Here is a 24,781-nt window from a genome sequence, read left to right on the forward strand (position 1 = left end):
TCCCCCATTTAGAATGTCTTCTTTACACTTCCGTGAAATTCTACTCATCCTTCAAAGCTCCATAAATAGAAGATCATAGAATTTAAAACTTAAAGAAACCTTAGAAATGATGACTACCCCATTCATTTTACAGGGTAAAACCAAAATGGTAAAGGGACTTACCTAAGGTCATTTGGGTAGTTAAGTGTCAGAGATGAGATTTTAAGCTAGTGCTTTTGGCCACATCTCTTGCTTTTAAATTGGGGTATCTTCATGCCACATAGATACAATCTTTGCTTGAAGATCTACTGCACAACATGAAAGACTTCCTTAGCTAAAGACATTCAACAGCCAGAATTTTGAAGAAGTAGAATCCTTGTACTTATACATTTAGAATTTGAGCTACTCAGTTTGGGATTCTCTACTGTGCTGGAAAGATACAGGAATTCTCAGGGAGGTTACCAGGACGTACCCTCATACTGTTTTCTTTTCACAATGTCACAGAAAGCATATTATAGAGGAAAGAGAACTGAATTTGGAGTTAAAGGGGCTGAATTCAAATCTTAGTTTTGCTAGTTACACTCTGGATGACCTTGGGTTTGTTGCTTAACATTGACAGACATGGCATCTTCATCTGTACAGTGATGATCTATATAGTCCCTTCCATGTCTGGGTCTACAGTCCTGCAGTTTTCTCTTTCTCTAGCTTCCCAGATGGAGATGAGAGGAAGGTATAAGACAGAGCCAAGAAACCTCCTAGGGCCAGCCACAAAGAGAGTGAAAGCCTTCCCACCATCATTCTGGTGTGAAGGACTTCTGCACAAACCAACCACATTTAACTTCCTGAGCAATTAGCTACTATTGTTTTCCAAGATGGGAGGAAGAGCAGGTAGAAGACTCAACAAATAAGGCTTCCCCAAATCAGCCACCAAAGAGATCAGAAAAAACCCAATGTTTCCCAATATGGGAATTGAGTGCTGAAATATGTGATTAGCAACAGCCTTCATCCATCTCCCACAAAGCCCACCCTTCCTGTCACATCAAGACCAAATTGTCCTCCTCTACCTTGAATCCTATTTAGATGAATGGCCATCATTTGGGGATTTACAGGGGTATTGCAAGGTTTAAACTAGATAATGGATGTAAAGCACTTTGTAAATCTTAAAACAAACCTATAAATGCCATATATTATTATTATTATTATTGTTATCTTACAGTTACCATTCAGTCTGGTGCTGATTTCATTTCCTGAGCCTTCTACTGTATTTCTGCTAAGCTCAAGCAATGTTTATGGAGCAATACGTGGATATGCTGATAAGTGTTTATCAAACGGGCTAGGGGAGAAAGTGTATGAATATACTTTTAAATTTGATCTGCATTATTAACACTTTTTGAAGTCTAGACAATCAACAAAACAATAAACCAAGCCCTGATTTGTAGTCTGTGGTATAAATGCTTACACTGAAAATTTTTAAATGAGCTCTGAGGCACTTAGAGTGGACTCTAATACATCCCTGTAGGTATGTATATTTGTGTGAGTTTGGAGAAGAGAAAATCCTGAGATCCTTTGCTGGAGTTGTGGACTTAAAAAACCATTTAGATAACCTTTGCTTTAAATTATTTTATAAATATGTGTAGGATCATAATCATCTGCATTGCAAAGTAAATGAAATTCTCCCTGACTTGGACCAATAGTGAAGTGACTGCTTACAAGGCCTTCATCAAAGTACATTTTTCTTCCTTCTATATCAAACCTTTTCCCCGTATTCCCATGTATCTCTAAGCAGTCCAGTGATGTACCAGGTATGCTGGTGGCCACAGGCAATGGGCTTGAGCAGAGCTCAATCAGACTTGCTCAGCAAGAATATGGGGTGAAAGGATTCAGTTCTATCCAGATTCATAGCATATTAATACTGCATGAGACCTTAGCAATGATGCAGCCCAATACCTTGATTTTACTGATGAAGAAACTCAGGTTGAGAGCAGTCATGACTGATAGCTTGTTAATGTCAGAGACAGAACTAGAAAGCAAATCTCCTGACCCTTAGACCCATGTTCTTTCCATCTCATCTTATCAGCACAGCCCAACTAAAGTTGCATTCATTCTTATCCCTCTAGGAGACTTTTTTTGCAAGGCCCAAGGTAGTGCTGCCAATTGATGCCCCTCTACCTTTACCATCATTGGGGACCAGGCTTCTCTAAAACCTGGGACTTCCAGTTCTAGGTGAAACCTAGAAACCCATAGGTACCAGATGTTGTACAGGTCCTTCTCCCTTCCTTCTTGTATCTCTGGTTCTCTTGGTGGCTGAAGGTAGAGTGGGAGCTGGAAGAAAAACTAGTTCAAAAAGGCACTATCTGCATATCTCACATATGGTACTGAGGAGCTAAAGAGAAACAAACAGTCGTCACCATAATCCTGGTGCCACAGGCTTTTGCAGAAACAAACTGGAGATGAGAGCCTGAGACAAAAGCAATTAGCAGCTGTGTTCTCAATGCTGGGCAGAGAGGAAGGTGCAAGACAGAACTGAGAAACCTCCGAAAACCAGCTGCTGAAGAAAGTGAAAAGGCCCAGAGATTCCACATTGAAGCTGAGGACTTAACCAAGTCCATGATCACAGTTCAGGAGAGGCAAGGCAGGAAGACATTCAAATAACTCAGATCCTTGGAAGAGTATCTTCTCAGGGAGACAAGTTGCAAACAAGAGCCATTCTCAGTGGGTATCCTTAGAACATCATCTTTGGTGTGACTCATCAAGAGGTGAGGGAGAATATAGATAGATGGATAGATAGACAGGACAGATCTATATATGTATGTGTATATTATATATACATATACATATTTATATCTGACCTATGAGTTTCTCTCTCTCTCTCTCTCTCTCTCTCTCTGTTTCTTACCCTGTCTGTCTCTGTCTCTCCTGTCTCTCATTTGTATATATGTACATAGAGATGGTTATCTTAGCACATTAAAAAGAGGCAACATGATGTAATACTTAGAATGCTAGACATAGAGTCAGGAAGACCTGGGTTCGAACTCTGCCTCAGACACTTATTAACTGTGATCTTGGGTAAGTCATTTGGCCTCATAGAGCCTCAGTTTCTTCATCTGTAAAATAAGGAGATTGGATTTTGATGACACCTAATGTCTCATCTGCCTTTTAATCTATAATCCTGTGATCAGTTTCCTCATCTGTAAATTGGAGATAATAGTAGTATTAGCCTTATGGGGTTATTGTAGGGTTCAAATGAGATAATATGTGTAAAGTACTTCACAAAACTTAAAATGCTATAGAAATGTAAACTATTAATAGGAGAAAATCATAGAATCATAGGCTTTAGAACTGTAGGGGACCATAAAGGTCATTAAGCCCAACTCTCTTGTGTTACAGATAAAGAAACTGAGATCCAGAAAGGGCAAGAAAATAACTTTCCCAAGGTCATCATAGCTGGGAAGGAGCTAAGAAAACCTTAGAGCCCAGTTCTCCTTTTCCCCTTATACTACATTGTCTATCTTGAAGAATGTCAACATAGAGGGGATGGGTATGGTATGTATGCCATCAACAGATGTCATTCAGTGAAATGCTCCCTGGCCTGTGTGGGGTAGGGGTGGAAAGGAGAGAAACAGGCCATGATCCTCTCCTAATCCTAAATTCTAACCCTCTCCTCTCCCCTTCTTTTTTCTCTTTTCTTCTCCTCTTCCTTCTTCTCCTCTCCTCTTACCTCCTCTCTCCTCCTTCTCCCCTCCCCTCTTTTCCTCCCCCTCTCTCTCCCCACTCCCTTCCCCTCCTCTCCCCTCCTTTCCTCTGCTTTCCTCTCCTCCCCTCTTCCCCTCCTCTCCTCTGTTCTATTTTCCCTTCCCCTCCCTTCTCCTCTGCTTATCTCCTCTCCTCTCCTCTCGTCCTGCCTCCTGAGAAAGGGAAGAGATGGTCATATATTGAGCAAGATTACCCCTGTTGGTCAGTCACAGGAGAATAGCTTATAGTTTTATAGTCCCATAGGGTCTGTGAACCACTTTGCATACATTATCTTATTTGATCTTCACAGTAACCCTATGATATAGGTGCTGTCATTATCCCTGTATTACAGATGAGGAAACTCCATCTTAGAGAAAGTCAAAGGACCTGTTCAGGTTCTCACAGCTAAACAGAGTCTTAGGTGATTCCACATGAAGCACTCTCTCCACTATGTCATGGAGTCCTAGAGACAGAAGGGGCTTCACAAGCCATCTAACCCAGCCCTCTTGTTTGGCTAATGAAGAAACTGAGGCCCAGAGAGTGTAAGGAACCTGCCCAAGATCACAAAAACAGCGAGCACCAAAAGCGGGATGCTGAGCAATGGATGGGAGCCATAAAATGTCCAAATATGCGTGACACCTGCTGTCAGTTACCTTTTAATACACACCTGTCTCTCCAGTGGTGTTGTAAGGTCCCCAGAGTAGCAGCAGGAGTAGTAAAATTAGTATTTATATACAGCTTTCTGGCATAAAGTGATTTATATACATTAGCTCGTTTAATCCCAACACTCTTGTTAGCTGGGCAATGCAAAATGAAAAGCAGCACATTGGAAAGGGCACTGAATAAGGGAGTGAGGAGTCAAAGGATATGGATTTGAATTTGAATTCCTTGCTAGCTATTGGCAAGTCAGTTTCTTTCTTTGGGCCTCAGTTTCTTCCTCTGTAAAAGGAATGGCCAGGGCTATATGGTCTCTAAGATCCCTGCCCTGCCCTGATTTTCTGAATGGACAAGAGAAGAAACTATGAGCCAAAGACATGAAATGTGACCCTGTGACCCAAGGTCACGGATAGTCAGTGATGGAACCAAGTCTTTTGACTCTACATCCAGTGTTCTTTGTGTCACCATGTTTATCTGAGAACCCTGTACGTGGTAGGCATTCCATCTCTTAGTTGTATTGTTGAAGATAAGTTTTGTAACATGAAAGTTGAGGAGGGAGGGATTCTTTCCAAAATCACTGCGTCGACGAACAGAGTTAAAGGGATAATGACAAGAGCAAGAGGGCAGTGGGTCTGAGAAAGGTGCCTGCCTAAACCTCCCAGGGGAGGACGTAAGTGGTATGGGTCTTTGTTCCACCCTGACAGTGCGGATCAGGCATATTCAAAGCCACTTCCCTTCCCTATCCTTCCCCTACCTGCTGTGAGTGCAATTAGTGGTGTGTGGCATGCTTGGAAGTAAGGTTGGGCAGGGATATTGCAACAGAAAATCCAGGTAAGGAGGCTACAGAGAAGAAGGCAGGGATGTAGGTAAGTATTCATCATAGAATGGGGGTGAGGTGAGAGAGACAGAGAGACACAGAGGAACAGAGATAGAGAGAGACCCAGAGAGACAGACAGACAGAGATAGGAGACACAGAGACAGGGTCACAGGGTTACAGAGACAGAAACAGAAATGGGCCGAGAGAGGGAACTGGGAAGGGGTTATTGTTCTATGTTTCATTTCAAGGGCAGCTAGGTGGTACAATGGATAGAACACTGGCCCTGGAGTCAAGAAAACCTGAGTTCAAATCCTCCCTCAAACTCTTACTAGCTTCATGACCCTGGGCAAGTCACTTAATTGCTATTTGCCTCAGTTTCCTCTTCTGTAAGATGGGAATAATAATAGCAACCACCTCCCAGGGTTGTTTTGAGGATCAAATGGAATAGTATTTGTAAAGTAGTTTGCAAACTTAACCTAAATGCTAGCCATTATTATTATTAGCTACATTCTCAGAGGAGCAGCTAGGTGGCTAAGTGGATAGAGTGTTGGGCCTGAAGTCAGGAAGACTCTTCTTCCCAAATTCAAATCTGGCCTCTGACACTTATTAGCTGTGTCACCCTGGACAAGTCATTTAACCCGTTTGCCTCAGTTTCCAATCTGTAAAATGAGCCGGAGAAAGAAATGGCAAACCACTCTAATATTTTGCCAAGAAACCTCAAAAGGGGTCACAAAGAGTCATATACTACTGAAATGAATGAATATTCTCAGAAGTCCTTTATCACTGTCTAAAACCTTTGAAGGACCATCCTATCTGTTCTTTAACCTTCTTTTGGTTCCCACCTTAGCTTAAAAAAAAAAAACTGTTCTTTGCACTTAGCTTATCCAGGTCTTTAGCCTCTTGACATTATTCTTATAGGACTTATTTGTGGTATCTGTTCTTGGGGCATTCAATTCAATTTAATTTAATAAGTATTTATTACTCATCTGCCAAGTGCCAGACATAGGATATAAAAACAAAGCCACAAAGTTTCTGTCCTCAATATCTGTACATTCTAAACTCTACTTGAGTCACTTCACAGCCAGAGAGGGCTTGACCCATTTTCAAGGAATATCAAGCATAAATCAGTTGAGAATTATTTTGGGGGAGGGTAAGTAATAGGGAAATTTTCTAGGTATGTGGTCAATGGAAAGAATATTGGCTCTGGAGCCAGAGAACTGGATTTCACATCCCACCTGGGATACTAACCAGCTCTATGACCTTAGGTAAATTTGCTTAACCTTTTGCTTTCCTCCTCTATAAAATGAAGGTGTTGGATTAGACAGCCCCTTCCATTCCTAAGTCTGTGATCCTATCAGTTAAGCCCCACCTCCATCTCCTGAGGACAGGCACAGGAAGTAGTATGGCCAAGGGTTCCAGAGCCCACCATTTTTGTCCGGGTTGTGAGCCCCTTCTGACAATCCATTCTCAACTTAATACAGCCCTTGTTAATTCAGGCCCTCCTCCTACCTTCTCCCACCTCAAACACCTGCAGCCAGAATGAGCCTTCATTGTTCTCCAACCCCAGGGCTCTCTTTCCTCCTGGAGAACACGGTTCAGCAGGGTTGATTTCACTGAATGCTCCTGACAGAGAGATGCCAGATTTTACCCTTGAGTGAGTAAAGTGTACCCTGCTCAATTCAATGGTCCATGAGTGTCTTGTTGCTACGACGGGTGCAGCAGCCTCTGGAGAAGGGAAAAGATGCCTGACAGGACTTTAATTGCTTCCCAGGAGGGGTGATTAATGGCAGACCCCGACTGTGGGTGGTCATCCTTGTGTTTTAGCCTCTTAGCCCCAACCCTGTTCCCCAACCCTGGGGGACCTGGCCACACACTTAGGGGCTATGCCAAGGCAGGGCTGGATGGTGTAGATAAGGAATTTCTCCTGTTGTCTAATACTGTAATTTGGGATTTAATCATCTTCTAGGGGATAAGAACTGAACTGGACTGAACCCACAGATGGGGAAGATGTTGCCATATTGTTCTGAAGCCCATAGGAAGGAGCCCAGTGCAAGAGAGGAGATAGTGAATCATGGTTCTCAGTGCTGTCTCCTGGGTTTGATTTCTTGTCTTCTAAATGGGCGCCTGAGGTTCAGGGAGTGGGGGGAGCTTCATTTAAATGTAGATTTCTGACAGAGGCCAGGAACCCATAGCCATAAATAGTCCTCAGGGGCTGGGATCCAGGAACCATAAATAGCACCCCTTTTCCCTGCCATCAGAGAGATATTATCAAGTCGCTTTCTCTGTACAGGAGAGTTTGAAGTTCAGAAAAATTTGATTCAATGAGCTTCATTTCCTTCCGTGGTAATAGGAGACTTAAAAAATAAATAAACAGGAGTTCACAGAATGCAATGGGAACATGAAGCCTCCCAATTCTCCACTGGAGTTCTTCTTGACGGCGCCTTAATGAGAGGCTTTGCAAATTCCTCACAGTTTAAGAATTGACAGACTGAAGAGTTGATATTGCATCCAACAGAGGGGAAACTCACTAGCTTAGCACAGCTCACCCCTGCCTCTCACCCAGCCAGGGGGATTACCTCCTCATCCTGTGATCTGAGGTTAGGAAAAGAATTAGGCAGTGAATCCCTAGGGGTTTGCAGCGGGGATGGAGGTGGGGGGGGGAAAGGAGGAGACTGAAAGACGGATGGGGGGGGTCTCTTTTTGGCCAGGAAAAGCAAGAAGAGTGACATTCCAAGCTGGAGAAGCACCAGTGTAGGATATAAACTCTGTAGATTTGGGCTATATATCCTCCCCCCCACCTCCATCCCCAAATTGCCTATGCTAGAACTAGAGCCCTAAGTAAAAAAATTAAAAGCCTCTTCTTTATCTTCCCCTTTCCCTGATCTCATCCTTATATATCTAAAGACTCTTCCAGGTTGCTATCCCTAGAACCAATGACCCCAGAGGCCAGTTACAATAAGTATTGTTGTTACCCTTATATCATACTAAAGTTTACCAAGTCCTTTTCTTACCACAACCCTGTGAGGCAAGGAGGGCAGGTGTTAATAATAATAGCTAGGATTTACATAGTACTTTAAGGTTTCTAAAACACTTCACAAGTGTTCTTTCGTTTGACCTTGGGACTGAAAAATTAAATGACTTCGCCAGGGTTACACAGCTAAGTAAGTATCTGAGGCAGGATTTGAATCAGGGCTTCCAACTTTGAGCCAAGACATTTAGGTGATGCAGTGGATAAAGTGATGAATCGGGAATAGGGAAGCCATGGATGGGTTCGGATCTCTGCCCAGGGTCACATAGCTAGTAAGCATCTAAGATGGGATTTGAAGTCAGGTCTGACTGAAACACTATACCACATGGCCTCTCTGCTCTTATTTTCTCCCCTGTGAAGATGAAGGCTATTTCTGCTAGAAGAGCTTATAATACTAAACTTCCTTCTCAGTCTTTTCCAGGATGAATAATTCTTATTCATTTAGAGGACAGCAGCTGCAGAAATCTCAACCTCAATTCCCAATCAGTTCTTACCTTTGGCTTCAATGGCCTGAGGGAGTGTGCTTTTCCCATCTACCTCCGTTTCAGGATTTCCATCTGTCTCTTCCTACATTAAAGATCAACTTAGAGGAAGGAATAAAAAATTTTCCCAATCTGGTGAGGCAAAATCCTCAGTTACCAGGGTTTTGACAGATCTCAGTTCTGCTCAATTCCATTGCATTCAGTTTGATTCCATACAATTCAATTCAATTCAAAAAACATGTTAATCATCCTGGTCCATGCAAGGCCCTTTTCACATCTCTGCTGCCCTTTCTTGTTCTCTGCAGAAATCAAACCATATAGGTCATCCCCTTTACCACCACTCCCATCAGAGCAGGGGCTGACACCTGTCACTAAGTTTCAGTTACCTGACGAGCATTCGCATTTTTAAAGCAAACTCTCTAATTGTGAAATGAAAGGCTTTGTCCCCTACAAGAAAAATTTCAGGTCCCATTGTGAAAGTGGAGAAATGTTTGGGGAGACAGGGAGCCTTAGAAGTCTCTCTTGGCCCACCTATAAGATCATTCCTGAGGTTAGCCCGATTTAGAATGTTCAAGGTGCCTTGGGTTTGAGAGGAGGAAAGGGGAATGGCATGAGCCTGTGAAGAATCCTACCTTGTTTCTTGTGTCTTGACGAGTCTTTCTAGGGAACCCAGGACCTATAAATGCCCCAAGAAACTTTGCTCTATCACCCTAGAACTGCATTCAGTTCAGAGCTCAACTGCATTCAGGCCTTAGTTGCTTGCACCCATAACCCCAAGGTTTTGGGTCGGTGGTTTTTGGTCATCGTCCAGTTCTAGCACTTAACTTTCTTCTTTTTCGTATAGCCCATTTCCGTACTCTCCAGGTTACAGTAGTGGACTTTCAAGGGAAATTCAAATACATACATATACACATGTGTGTCTATATATACACATATGCAAACACTTGTGTATATATACATATATGACATTGTAGACACCTGGAACAATGTTTTCTTCTGCCTCAAGAACATTGCCTACCTCCAAATAGTCCTAACTAGGTACTTTTGGATTTGGTTCATTGGTTTATCCTATAATCCCTAGCTCATTTTCATCCAATCAGGAAGCTTGCAGAATATTCTGTCCACATTCTTATGTAATCCCTTAGCTAATATTTCCTTTCCCTGGACTACTATGAAGAATGGATAAAAAAGAAATCATTGCATCTATGATCCTGTAATCTTGAAAATAGAATGTAAACCACCCCCATCCCCCTGCAAAGTACACGAAGACTGGCCCTTACATCAGAGTAATAGTCTGTAGCTTCCTCTGGCAAACCCTAGCTGACCCCCTCCCACCAGGGCAGGGACCTTGGCCTGCCAGAAGTCCAGAGGCCCTGGAGCTGTTTTGTCCTTTGGCCACCAGTCTTTATGGAGCCTGTGCTGAACAAGCATGAATCTAACTGTAACTGAATCCCTTCTCTTGCCTCCATCTGTCCCATGATTCCCACACTCATAGTTTATGGGATTTTGTGCAATGTGTGACTTTAATTCATAGCTAAATTAATACTTATTAATGTCTTTGCATGGTAATCCCTCTTGTCTGATGACCTATGATACATCCCTATATTATATCTACCTCTGGTGGACAGGTGTCTTTAGAACATAGCTTTCTCCTATGCCATGTAGTTGATTCTAGAGCGCAATCAGATTGGTAATCTTTTAAATTATAGGTACACAGTTAAAATGGCAGCAGATTTTCTGGCTTATGAAATTTTAGATGTTTCCTATCCCTAATCACAGAACAAGGAGAGAAATGAGGAGCAATCCCAAATATTATAGGCAGGAAATGGCCAGTCTCCACCAGCTCAGCATTTTTTTGATTGGACTGGAATTAAGATATGTGTGTATTATCTTTGCCATGTCTCTGTAAGGAAGGTAGTGTTGTGTATGAAAGGATGGATGCTTGTTTATACCACTTGGGAACAGGAGTGAGGTTGGTAAGTAATCATTTCAAAGGAGCTTTATATATGTTAAAGTTTTTTAGCCCAAAGATGATGTTTTAAACTAATGCAGTTAAGTTCCCATGTATTTTTTTATAATGTTTAATTAAGAAAAACCCCAAAAAATATTGGAGTCAGTAAAAGCATTTTACATGAAAACAAAACAAAACAAAAAATAGAAGAACATAGCTTTCTCCTTAACAGAGATACCACAGCAGGATAGCATGGAAAGAATATGAGATCTGGATTCAGAATCCGAGTTCCAATCTCAGTTCCTATTTGCTAGCTACCAACGCAGCAAGTCATTTCATCTGTCTGGGTTCCAGTTTTCTCTTGTTTGGACTGGGTGATTTCTTCAGTCTTTTTAAGCTCTAAAGTAATAGTTCTGTGACCCTAAGGGACAGTCCCTACCCTCAGGGGAGCTGACAGTGTAGTTGAGGTAACGCATGTGAGAAGACAATATGAAAACAGAGAAGTGGGTTGGGGTAAGGGACTGAGCCCTGGGATTGGAGTCAGAAATACCCGGGTTCAGATCCTGCCTCAGACACTCACTAGCTGTGTGGCCCTGGGCAAGTCACATCACTTCTCACTTTTCTTACCTGTAAAATAAGGGGGATGGACTCAATGACCTCAAACATTCCATGTAGTTCTAAATCTAATATTCTAGATCAGGTTAGTCATTAAATCCTATGACCCTGTTCTAACCAATTTCTATTGTGGAGGACATTTCAGGCAGGAAGGAGGGGTGAGTGGCACTGCCAGGCAGTGAGAAAGGTAAGTTTAGACAGTGGAGCAAGGTGGTTGTTGTTCAGTCGTGACCCCATTTGGGGTTTTCTAGGCAGAGATACTGGAGTGGCTCGTTATTTCCTTCTCCAGCTCATTTTACAGAGGAGGAAACTGAGGCAAACAACATTAACTGGCCTTGCCCAAGATCATGGAACTAGTGTCTGAGGCTGGATTTGAACTCAGGAAAATGAGGATTCTTGACTCCAGGACTGGCACTTTATCCACTGCACCACCTTGTGCCCATAGGTGCCATACTTTAAACCATAGACTGACTTCCCACGGGGCAGTCCTGGAGCCTTCTCCCCCATCCTCAGTCCCCGCTGCATCTCCAACAGCTTTGATCAAGGGTTTGGGCACCCCGGGCATCCTTGAGAGAGTTAATGACACACAATAAACTTGACTGCAAAAGGTCAGCCTCCAAGTGTTGTCGCAGCCGTAGATAAACCTGTCCCGCAACATCTGTTCCCTGTTATTGTTCCTAAGATGAGGCTTCATTAAAGTCTGCTTAGTTCATGAATTAAGCAAGGGAGAAGCCATAAAATATGTCACATTGCTAGAGTCCCCACCATGCTTATGGTACAAATGTGGGTCAGAGAGCAAGGTGGGGGCGGGGTGGGGTGGAGGAGCGGGAAGAGATGCGGCATGTGCCAGAAGCTTGATGAAGGGCTTGTGGGCTCAGCACAAGTTGGAATTCAAGGTCTCCTCCCCCACCACTGGACCTTTGGTAGGAAGGATTGGAACTCTCTTCCTCTCTCCCTGGCTCCCAAATTCAGCCACTTCGATGGGAAGGTTGCCATTAGGAGGGCATTGCCCCAGGGGCCAGTTAGACATCTATCTGCTCGGTACCTCCTTGAGAATGGTAAGTTTGATTCTTTTCTTATGCCAAGAACCAAGCACAGAATCTGGTATATAGTAGGCATATAATAAATATTTGTTGATTGATTAGGGGGAAACTTATGGAACTTATAGCCCTTAAAGAAGTGTAGAGGGAGCAACAGGGGGTCCTTGTTTCTGACTAGTGCCGTAGTAGTATCCTAGAATCCTAGCACTGGGCCTGGAGGTTGGAAGACCTGAGTTCAAATCCAGCCTCAGACACTTACTAGCTGGGTGACCCAGGGCAAGTCACCTGACTCTGTTTGCCTCAGTTTCCTCATCTGTAAAATGAACTGGAGAAGGAAATGGCAAATTGCCAAGAACACCCCAAATGGGGTCACAAAGAGTTGGACATGACTGAAATGACTGAACAAGGGAAACATCCTAGAAATTACTCAGCCTAACCTTGCCTCAAAGCCAGGGATATACTTTTCTTCCTTGAAAAGAGAAGAATCCAATAAATATTTATCAAGTGCCTATAATAATAGCTAACATTTAGATGAGGTTTAATTTTTGTAAAGTACCTTCACAATTATTGTTTCTTTTTTGATCAAATTAACCAAAGGTTTATCTATTTTATTGGGTTTTTTTCCATAAAACCAGCTCTTAGTTTTATTTATTAGCTCAATAGTTTTCTTAATTTCAATTTTATTAATCTCTCCTTTGGTTTTCCACAAATATTGTTTCATTTGATTCTTACAACAATCATGAGAGGTAGGTGCTGTTACTATCCCCATTTTACAGATGAGAAAATGGAGGCAAACAGATTAAGTGACTTGCCCAGGTCACATAGCTAGTAAATATCTGAGGCAAGATTTGAACTTAGGTCTTCCTTGCTCTATCCACTGTGTCACCTAGCTGTTATGAATCCACCCCATTCCTGCTCCTCATTTAAATTCCTTTGGAGCAAGGATTGTCCTGTGTTGGTTTTTGTAACTTCAGAACCTGCCATGGTGGCTCAAACATAGTAGGCACTTAATAGGCCTTTGTTGAATAAATAAATGAGGGAAACACAATGTCCCCCATGTTGACTAAGAGACGACATCCACTCGTCTTCCAGAGGTACCAGGAGAGTTTTTTGGAAAATACCAAAAGCAGACAGAGACATCTTCAGGATTAAAGACTCACTCTGTACAGTCCTCCATGTTTTATAGACAGGGATGAGATGAAAGTGAATTTAAATAAAAGCTTTAGTCTGTATTTAATGATGCAGTTATTAGACTGCATTTGGCAATGTGTCCCCAGACATAAAGTTTTAAAATCTGCCTTTTCAAATACTAAATTACCCTTTTGGTCTTCCAGCTCTAATGATAAATAAAGCTAAAATCGACCTCATTACCATCAGATTCATGAACTGGGTTATCATGAGGTGAGACTAACGAATCCTACATTATGGTTCAGCATGGTTGGAGCGAAAGATAACACCAAGTGACTTTACCCCAAGGAAGATCAGAGGTTGGGATCTCAGTTTCAACATCTCCTTCTTCAAACAGGGGTCCTTAGAATTTATCCAGCTGTCTACTGTCACCTCTCAGGAGGAGAGCTAGGGGTTGGTGGATATTCCAGACCTCCTGGAGATATCTCAAACTCACGATGTCCAAAATAGAACCCAAAGCCTCTCCTCTGCCAAACCTCCTGACTTCTATAGAGGTCAGAGACATTCTTCCCAAGATCTTAACCTTAGTGTTCTTCTTGCTACTCTCCCTAACCCCACGTATGCAGTCAGCTGCCAGATGTTGCCATTTCTGTTTCCACATCTCTCTGACTCCTACTCTCTAGTCATATGACCACCACTGAAGTGTGGGTCCTGATCGCTTGGCATCTGAACTGGTGCAATTACCTTCTAATTGGTTTCTCTGCCTCAGGTCTCTCTCCATTTCAATTCATCCTCCAAAGTGCTATAAAAAGTGAGTTTCTTTAAGTACAGAGCTGACCACCTCAGTCCCCTATTCAGCAAATGCCAGTGGTCTCTCTTGCCTCTAGGATAAAATGGAAACTCCTTTGCCTTTCAAAGCCTTTCTCAACCCTGCCCCAAGCCTGTCCTTCTAGCCTCATTATACATCTCTCCCCTCCATGCAGTCTATGGTCCAGCAAAACTGAACTTCACTCCTCCTAACCCATGGCACTACATCTCCCACTTGTGTGCCTTTGTACAGGCTTGGAACATATTCCCTCCTCACCTCATAGAATCCCTAACTTCCTTCAAAACTCAGCTCAAGCACTATCTTTTAAACAAGGCCTTTCCTGGTACCTCCAATAGCTAGTGCCCTCCCTCACCAACTACCTTGCGCTTATCTTTTATTTATTCATCTATCTATTTATTTAATTAAAAGCTACCTTTTATTTATTTGTATTCTACACATATACATAGTCAGTAGTTAATAAATATTTATTAAGCAACTACTATGTGCCAGGCAGAGGAGCTAGGCGGTGCAGTGGATAGAATGCAGGGCCTGGAATCAGAAAAAACTCATCTTCCTGAGTTCAAATATGACTTCAGACACTTCCTATCAGTGTGACCATGGCCAAGTCACTTAATCCTGTTTGCCTCAGTTTCCTTATCTGTAAAAAATGAGGTGGAGAAGGAAATGACAAACCATTCCAGTATCTTTTCCAAGAAAACCCACAAAGAGTTGGGCAGCTAAGCTCTAAGGATACAAATACTGGGGGGAGGGAGAAAAAGAGTTCTTGCCCCCAGGGAGCTTATAATCTAATGGGGGGAAACAACATACAAAAGAAAGATGGAAAAGGTGGGGGAAAGTTACCTGATACGGGGGCATACTGGAGCAGTCCAAAAAGTCCCAGTGTAGTGCAGCCAGGTAGAAATGGGCTGTTTGAGCTGAATTCCCTCCTTGAATGTAGGTTTTGGAGTTCATGGCTCCACTCTCCATCACCCAGTTTATGGGGAGGGAGAATCCATCAGTAAAGATTTATTGGCAAGGACCAATACTGGTCATTATATGGTTTACGCCTGGTCCAGTGAGATCTTCTCTATATAGGCTGAAAGGACGGCAGTATAGTGTGGAAGGCAGAGCATCAGATGGAAAGTCAGGAGACCTAGGCTCACCACCAAGGTCTGTTTCTGCTTCACGGTAGACAAACCACTTACTGCCCTGGGTACCGGTTTTCCAAGTTATGATCTGCTTTCTGCCTTTTTTTTTTATTCCTTCCCAAAGAGATTATGAGGATGAATAAAGGGATATGTTGCCTGTATTTTGAGCTCTTGGGAAAACACAGCAGCTGAATCCAAGGCAGAAGCCATCAAAATAACAATTCTTCAGATATTTCTAGCCACATTCTTTCAAATAACTCAAAACAGTTTATATCTATCATTACCTCTCTCTTCCCCACATCATCAGAAAGAAGGGTGGAGGATTGTTTCAACCAAACATGTCTAGCTTATATCTCCTATGTAATTACTCTAATTACCACTTTGGGGAGAATCAGATCTTGGGTTGCAAATCATGGTGGCCGCGTGGCTTCTTCTTTCTCTTCTGAAATACGGAGTGAATCCCTGGCACTTGGGGAAACCGAGGATGGGGGGTCTTGTGTAGTCACCCTCCCAGATACTTTAGTTGGAGGGGAGAAAACCCCAAGTAAAATACGTCTCTGAGGAGAAGGGCAGTCAGCCTGGGGTAGGGTAACAAGGTTGAGATTGCCAGTGTGTGAGAGCAAAAGACAGCAGGTCGCCCCAGGGGAGTGAGTGTGCTGGGAAGAAGACATCTGTGCTGGGGTTTGCATTTCAGATGATTGTGGCAATATGCCATTTGTATATACTCCCAGCCTCCAAGTAGATCCCTGTTCAGTGTCTTCTAGAACTAGGTTTAGAGGTGACTCCAGAAAACCCCATCATTCTCATGCCTCCTCAACATCTCCAGCTTTCATTAGCCCTGTTAAAACTTTCTTCCAGCGGTCACCTCACTCCTTTCATTCCCCTCCACCTTCATTCCTACTCTGCTCCATAACTTGGCCAAAGAGGCTGTCACTGAGCCGCTGTTAAGGAAGACAAACGGGGACCCTTGGCTTTTCATTTCTGCTTCATTGCCTGGATCTGTGCTCCTGTGTGTTGGCAGCCTGAGAATGAGGATCCTCCAGACCTTGACCTGTCTGGCTTCCAGCAGAGCCAGTACACGGGGCTGGCTCAGACTCCCACCCCTTTCAAACTTGGACGAGCATTAGGAGACTTAGGGAAAGCAAAGCATTCTCCACCAGGTTAACTAGGAGGGAGAATAGGATGTACCTAAGAGAGGAACAATATTAATGCAACCTGAAATGCAGGTATAATTGGCAATTAAATTGTGGTCTTTATTTATAATGTTTTCCTTTAATATTCATGTCTTTTTGATGATTGTGGGAATGTAAAGGATGAAGAGAAAGGGAGAAGGGTAGGCCATAAACTGAAAGCCAAACAACAAACCCACAGCTAATTTAATTCATTTGACAAGTATTTACTGAGTGCCTACAGTGCTAAGTAGGTGGGAGATACAGAATAATAGTAATAGTTGACATTTATGTAAGGCTTTGAAAAGTTTAAAAAGCACTTTATACTCATTTTCTCATTTAAGCCTACAATAACCCTGTGAGATAGTTACTACAGGTATTATTCTCCCTGTTTTACAGATGAGGAAAGTGAAGCTCAAATAAATGAATGAATTTGCCTATGTTCACACAGTAAATAAGTATCAGAGTCAGGATTTGAACCCAGGATCTCCTGACTCCAAGTCCAATACATTTTCTAGTATATCACGCTGGTCAGTTTTCTGTTTTCAAGGCATTTTGAGCTTATTGGAATACAAAACACATTCACTAACTCCTCATGATTTTCTTTAGTAATGTTTCCAATATCCATCCTTTTATTTCCATCCTCCATTGCCATCACCCTAGCCCAGGCAGGCCCTCATCACCCTGAGTTTAGTCTATGGAAAAAAATGTCAAAGATGACTAAAGCCTTGGTGATGGAGACACTAATGTTGCTGTTGATACAAATTGGGAAGACCAGAAAGTGAACTGATGGGAGAGATAACAGCTTAGTTTTGAACAAGTTGACATTGAGGACATGATGGGATAGTGAGATTATTATCCATAATAAACAAACAAAACTGCAGTTTGGCTGAGAAAGAGGAGAAAAGTAGAGTGATGAGGAAAGGGCCTTGGGGAAGACACAGAGCCATAGAGGAGGTGAAAAGGGAGTGGTCAGAGAGGTAGAAGAAGATTGGGATAGTGTGGTGTCAGAGAAGACAAGGGGAATTCCAAGAGAATATGTCCTCCACTGCCCATAATAGTAGCCCTGGTTTAGTAAGCTGAATTGGAAGGCTGGGGGGCTGGGAGCTCAGACAATTAGGAAATGAATGGCCCATGGTGGGCAAGGCTACCAAATTCAAGGTAAGATTATTTTATCTAATTGACATATTGACATTGTTGTTAACCTGTGACTTTTCACTTGGATTGAGATTTGTATCAAGTAATATTCTTATTTTTGCTTCTTGAACACCCTTTGCTGAACAAAGGGACAAGAGGATCCCTAATGGCGGCCCTGATGATATTGGTTCATCTGGTGGTCACTACCCCATGGCTCCATACTGACAAGTTTGAGACCTCCTCCTCGTTGGTGCTATTGGCAAATTCCTTTCCATTAACCTCCAAAGAAATAATCTATCAGTACTCTGCTAAATGCTTGATGAAGACATGTATCTTTATTGATTTTCTTATTGCTGTAAGGGAGAGATTCAGTACAGGCTTAGAAAACCCAAGTACTGTGCACAAAGTTTTTCATTTGATTGAGCAAGGCAAAACACTTTATAATCTCAGAGAAGCAAAATCAACTGGAGGGAGGGAATATGAGGTGGACACAGACAAATGAATGTATAGAAAGTTGGGAGATTAAATTGATGAAAGTATTTTGACTGAACCACTGGGGCTAAACAGTCCTGTAGAGGTCGCTGGGAGAGAAAAAGGCAAAATATTAACAGGCAATAGATTACAGCAAATTATAAAGGCAGGTTACCAAAGCCTTTACGTGTTCTGCCCAGCAGCATCAAGATTTTCTTTAGGACTGCCACGTCTAATCTACTCATAGCCCCTTGCAGCAATGCCAAGCTTCTAGGAGAACAATAATGAAGTATTTATCCTAAGGTTTAGAGAGTGTATAATCCTGATTGCTTGCCTCATATTCTCCTTAGCCTTGGAGCCCAGGAGATCCCTCTCTATACATGGTTTCATTCTTGGGTGAGGTAAGAAAGAAGAAAGCTAATAACTAAGACCTCACACAGATCAAAAAGAGAAAGGCTTGACAGAAGCATCCTGAAGTTTCCAAGGAGGGCACCATAGTTTTAGTCAGGGATAGATGCTAGTCTACAAGGAGTTAAGGAGACAGTATAAGGACAAGACCACACATTTGAGAAGTTTGGCAGTGTAGGAAATAGACAAATACAACAACAACAGTAGCTGCTTGGAGACTTGATTACAAAAAACTTGATCATGGCTCTCTGCTGAAGATTTTCAAGGCTTTTTATGTCTTTTACTAGATGAGGAAAAAAAGACTTTCTATCAACATGTTAAATGTGGCACTTCTGACATTTCCTGTGGGATCCTAGATTTCATCCTCACGTGAAGCAGTCAACCTTGTTGGGCTCCTAGGCTACAACCTATGCTCTGCTCAAGCCCTCAGTCCTAACCCATCCTAACCCCCATCGTGGTGGACCTCCTAGAGAGATGCTTCTAGTGGAGTACCCCATGGATCTGTCTCTGGCTCTGTGTAGCACATTTTTTTCAGAAACTCCAGTGAAGATATGTGTATCAGATTTGTAAATGACATAGGCCACAGGATCCTATCTTTAGAGATAGAAAGGACAATATTGTCCAATTCCCTTATTTTACAGAGGAGAAAACTAAAACTCAGAGAAATAAAGTGACTTGCTTGAGGTCACCCAGTAAATTTGAGAAGGATAGATAGTAAGCACACTGAATAACAGAATCAGAAGCCAGAAAGATCTCAAAAGACTAGAATGGGAGGCTGTATATAATAAGTTGAAACATAATAGTGGTAAATGTTAAAGCCTTACACTTGAATTAAAAAAAAATCCATTGCCCAAGACATAAATAATGAATAAATAAATCCATGAATGCTATGATCCCATGATTCTCAAAAATGAGATGAAGAAGGAGGAGACTGCCACATGAATTAAGGTCAACTCATTCAGCCCACTGAAAGAGTTAATTAAAATCTCTCCTTAGCCTGGGACCAAACCTGGTGCCCAAGGGTATCCTTACCATCCTGGCACTACTTACAAGGACAGCTCCTGGTTCTTCTAGCCTCACCACAGCCTGTTGGCTCCTCCCCTCAGCAGCAAGAGGAGATGGAGAAATGTGCCAGATCAGAATGCTCCTTATTAGACAATGTCTGGGAACTTGGAGCATCATGCCATGGCCCACATGGCAGCCCTATGGGACCATAGGATTATGCTTGAACACTGGGTTGCATATGAAGCTGCGTGTTCGCTGTGCTCAGACATACTGTGAGTGTACTGGTTGGTAACTACCTTATTAAGGAACTGATCTCCTCATATTCCCCAGAGGGAACCCAAAGGGCCCCTTCTGCTTTGATTCCTGTAGCCCCAGGACCCGTATTTCTGTTAGGATTGTAATTATACTGATCGAAACATTTATTGAGGGCAACAGTCACTGCAACTCCAAGGAGGGAATTAATCACCAGCTGAACCAGAAAGGAAAGCTGGATAGAGGGCCCTGGGGGAACTGTGGACATCAGTCAGTCAGGACGTACTTTCTGAAGCTCACTGCATGTAGAGTCTTGTATTAGAAGAAAAGGATGCAAAAAGAAGAAGAGCATTTGCTTGAAGAAAGGGAGAGTGTTTAGCCTAGAGAATACTAAGGGTGGACATGATAGCAGCCTGTAAGTATTTCAAGGGCTGTCAAGTGAAAGAGGGATTAGACTTGTTCCTCTTGGCCCTCATGGGCAGAATTAGAAGCAATGGGTGGAAGTTGTAGAGTCAGATTTAGGTTTGATGTCAAGGAAAAAAAACTTCCTAACAATGAGAGCTGTCCCAAAGTGGAATGGGCTGGCATGACAACCACAATGATGACAACAATGGTGATACAGCTGGTATGTATATAGCCCTTTAAGGTTTGCAAAATGCTTGACAGATACTGCCTCATTTGGTGCTCACAACAATCCTGGGAAGTAGGTGCTGTCATTTAATCCTTTTACAGATGGGCTTTAGCGACATGTCCAGGGTCACACAACTTTTAAATGTATGAAGGCAGGATTTTAAATCAGGTCTTCCTGACCCCAAATACAACAATCTTCTCCAAAATTGGAGACTGGATGACCACTTCTCAGGGACACTATAGAAGGGATCCCTGTTCAGGTAAAGGTTGACCGAAATGACCTCTGACATCCCTTCTCAACTTTGGAATTCAATGATTCTAGGAGAACTGGTGGCTGCCCCCCCCAGTCAAAGTCCCAAATATTTCACCCCTGCAGTCCTGCTCCCCTTAGACAACTATCCTGGATCCTCATCCTCTCTTTACCTCAAGACTTTTGGGATATAAATGTTCCTTCATCCCTTAGTGAGATCGTTTGGTGCTTATAATCTGATGCCTGTATGTTCTGTTTCTGGGGGCCCACATCAGTGGGTGTGTCTGAGAGAGTGGCCAGATAGGAGCCAGATCTGGGTAGCTCTCTTTGTTTCATCCCCTGATGGGTGCTGACGATAACCAGACCCTCACTAAAGACTTTGATGATGATTATGGTAATGAGAATGTTAGAAATTAGATTCTGTTCCCTGGAGGAGTTTCCCATCTGCCAGGGGACAAGGACCCAGAATGTACACAGCAGCATAGGCTGACCATTCTTATCATTAGGCTTGTACTGTGGCCTCTCAGAAGACCTTAGTCTTGTGGCAGTCTTGAAGATGGGGTGGGTTTTATAAGGTAGGAGGAGGAAGAGTGAGCAGCAAAGCACCAGGCTGCTTCCCACCTGCAGAGATAACATGCCACAGCAGACGGAGCATTGTGTTTGGAATCAAAGCCCCAAAGCAAATCCTATGGAAGTCACTTTTCTTTATAAAAACAAGGGGCTTCAGGTTGGTGATCTCTAGGAAGCCTAAGTCTGTTCTCTTCTGTGATTGTTTTCCCATAGCTGCGATCCTGGACGACCCGATGGAGTGCAATCGAGGTGAGAGGCTGTCCATCACCCTGGCCAAGAACCGCATCAACCGGGCTCCTGAGCGGGTAGGGAAGGCCAAGGTGGAGGTGGACATCTTCGAGCTGCTGAGGGATAGCGAGTACGAGACAGCAGAAACCAGTACGTACGGTGTGCTGGGGTTGCTCCTCCTCCTGCGTGGGGAGGTACCCTGTATACAAACCAGACAAGGCGAGGAGGTTCAGTGGTCCTCTTCTTAGAGAGCACTGGGAACTCAAAGGTCCCTGGAGTTATGAATGTAGTGCCTGGTTTTGTTGCTAATACTGTAGCTAATTCAGACCCAGAGAAAGCTACATGTCATTCAGTCATTCATTTGCTCATTTATCCCCATCCCTGTCTAGCATTTGTGTACATAGGTACCTACAAAGGACCCGTGGATGAGTGCCAAAGACATAGACACAATGTCCTTGCTTTCAAGGCACCAACTTGCTGAATATTGGATTTTTCTGTTTTTTAGGGGCAGGGTATGTCTTAGGGAAGGGAGGCTTATAAAATGACGCTTCTCCCTGGCCTTTTGCAATGCTGCTAGGGGACAAGTTGACAAGGTAACCTTCCTGTTTGCTGTACAGTCCATCACTGGAAATAAATAGCTTCTGATTTGGAACAAAAGGAGGCATTGTTATGAACTGATGTACAAGACCAGCCTCCACCAGCCCAGTCAGAGGAAGGTCCCGCCTACGTGCCAAGCCTTACAAGGAAGGAAATTGCACCTCCTCCCTCAGCCACCCATTCTAGCCCTTGGCAAGCCTTATGGACAATAAAATGTTTCCCTATTTCACATGTTTAGCGTCATGTGTTACATATTCTGAGCAAATGGCACTTCAGGTTCTCATTCAACCACAGCATAGCCCGCAAAATAATGGGTGCAGGATCATAGAGTTAAAGCGGTAGCCTGCTGGCTGCTTGCTCTCTAGTGAAGCCTATTGAAATGTAATTGGGAAATGTTTAACAAAATAAATAAAAATACAACATAGATAATGTTAATTTGTAGTTTTCTAAGTCAATATGCAAGTATTGTTTCTGTTTGAGTTTGACACCACTGACTTGATCCAAATCGTTCATTTAAACATGAGGAAACTAATGACCAGAGAGGTGAAGACATTTGCTTGAAGTCACACAGGTGTTTAAGTGTCAGAGCTGAGACTTCAACCTTTGACTCTAATCCCAGAACTCTTTCTACTTGATCACATGGCCTCCCTTGGCATCAGTCAATCAATTATCAATCATTTATTATTTATTATAATGTTTTATTTTTAGAAAAATTAGTAATTTTATAAGTATATATTTTATAAATTAATTTTTATAAATAACACATTATTATTTTTTGTCAGGCACTGTACTAAGCCATTAGGATACACCTCCCCCTCAACCATATTCCCAACGAGCATATTCCAAATGAGATCAGAAGCATCAGCCTGCTTTGGAGGATTGTTTTGATCTTGGGGGGGTGGCACTGGAGATATAGATAGGAACCAAGTTTCTGCCCACTTGGATAGCCCATGCTCTGAAGCCATCTTTTCGTTCCTTCTTCCTATCACTTCCCAGCTCTTCTGCATTGGGCTGAGCAAACAAATTCACCCATCATGGTTGGTGGTCATTAGCAGATGTAAATTTGCTTTCCCTAGAGCAACTTGGGCTGCACATATGGTGGATCCAGCTACTGCACTTTGTAAAGTCAATACATCTAAAATACTAAGCCAGATGAATCAAGGGAATAAAAGAAACTAATATCTTTATCCCACATTGTAAAGCTTCTGGGCATCTTTTTAATGCCCCCTTTTCAGGTCGGCAAAGTGCTCCCAAGTAAGGAAGATGCTTCTGGCACCTTGATTCAGCTCTTACATTTCGATGAGGGCTTGCTACATCATTGCGCTTGTTGGGAAGAAAGATGCCAACATCTTTTTATCCTAATGGCCTTTCATTCCAAGACAGAATTGGGTCTCCTGGGTTTAAAGCAGCCATGCAGGTAGTTTTAAAAATGTACCAGCCCATATTTTTCTGTGGGCCCTCCCCCCTCCCTCATCATTCCCATGTCCTACAATCTTCCTCTTTCTCAAAGAGGGATTTGATAGGGTAGAGTCCAGTAGTGGACATCAAGGGACTGGGCTCTCCAGACCAGATCTGTGCTCTGAATTTGTTTGAAACAGTACTTGAGATGGTGATGGGCGAATGAAGAGGAGGGCTAGTGAGGAGAAATGAGAAGAACAGCTCTCTGGCATCTCTTTTGTTGGCTTTAATTTCCACACCCCCACACACTTACACACTTCTAAATGAGAGTACATGCTGTTCCGGAGAGCCCTCTCCTGCCTTCTTTTTCTACCTTCCCTTCTCTCCCTTGTTTCTGTCTCCTTTTTGTCACCTCTCTCTCTTCATAGGTTCATAGAGTTAGAGCTGTTAGAGGACATTGAATCCAACCTCCTGATTTTACAGACTAAGATTTAGAGGATGAGAAAGGGTAGGTGACTTTCTCAGTGTCACACACTAGTAAGTGTCTGAGGCAGGATTCAAACCCGTGTCTTCCTGACTCCAACTTCAGTGCCCTATTTTCTGTGCCACCAATAGAATACTAAACCTGGAGTCAGGAAGACTTGAGTTCTAATCCTGACTCAAGATACTTACTAGCTCTGTGACCCTCTTCAAGTCACCTAACCTCTCTCTGCCTTAGTTTCCTCAACTGTAAAATGGGTAGAGACTCACAGGGTTGATGTGAGGATCAAATGTGGTTACACACAAAGTGCTTTGCAAACCTTAAAGCACTATATAAATGCTATTATTGTTAAAGTTGTTGTTATACTATGCTATCTTAGACCCCTTTCTCTTTGTTTTTGCTCTTTTCCCCACCCCAACCCTCCCATCTGTCTCCTGGTGTTTCTGTCTTTTAAAACCCAGATGTCTGGTAGAGGGATGGGCATGATTGTTGCTGGCTGGAGAAACCCTGGGTAACAAAGATTTCCCATCCTTTTTGTCCTGTCTGAGAGTTAATGAAGTTGACAAGGAAAAAGACTAGGAAGGCGAGGAGAGGGGGTTCCCAACTTTGGCAAGGCTCTGGCTTGCCTTTTTCCTGAAGGCTTGGGCCACTGGGCTAGTGCTAACTGGCATGATGAGCCTCTGAAAGGTGCAAGGAACTCTGAGACTCTGAACAATGTGTCCAAACCTCACATCTGCTCTTATAGGGCCAGGGAATTCACTTCAAGGAAAGGAATTCTCCTAGTCATGCCAGTCATGTTT

The 24,781-nt window shown here is 42.9% G+C and overlaps 1 protein-coding gene across 6 annotated transcripts in view; it reads left to right on the forward strand.

The window, feature by feature from the left end:
• GRIK4 (glutamate ionotropic receptor kainate type subunit 4) overlaps positions 1–24,781 on the forward strand; it is a 689,615-nt gene that overhangs the window by 376,898 nt on the left and 287,936 nt on the right. For all 6 annotated transcript variants that reach the window (XM_020984853.2, XM_078146898.1, XM_020984864.2 and 3 more), the window contains one exon: positions 21,491–21,655. In XM_020984853.2, the coding sequence (XP_020840512.1) occupies positions 21,491–21,655 (165 nt within the window). The remainder of the gene's footprint in view (positions 1–21,490; positions 21,656–24,781) is intronic.

This window comes from Phascolarctos cinereus, unplaced genomic scaffold, assembly GCF_003287225.1.
Source record: "Phascolarctos cinereus isolate Bilbo 61053 unplaced genomic scaffold, phaCin_HiC Scaffold_726;HRSCAF=1367, whole genome shotgun sequence".
NCBI classification, from domain to species: domain Eukaryota; kingdom Metazoa; phylum Chordata; class Mammalia; order Diprotodontia; family Phascolarctidae; genus Phascolarctos; species Phascolarctos cinereus.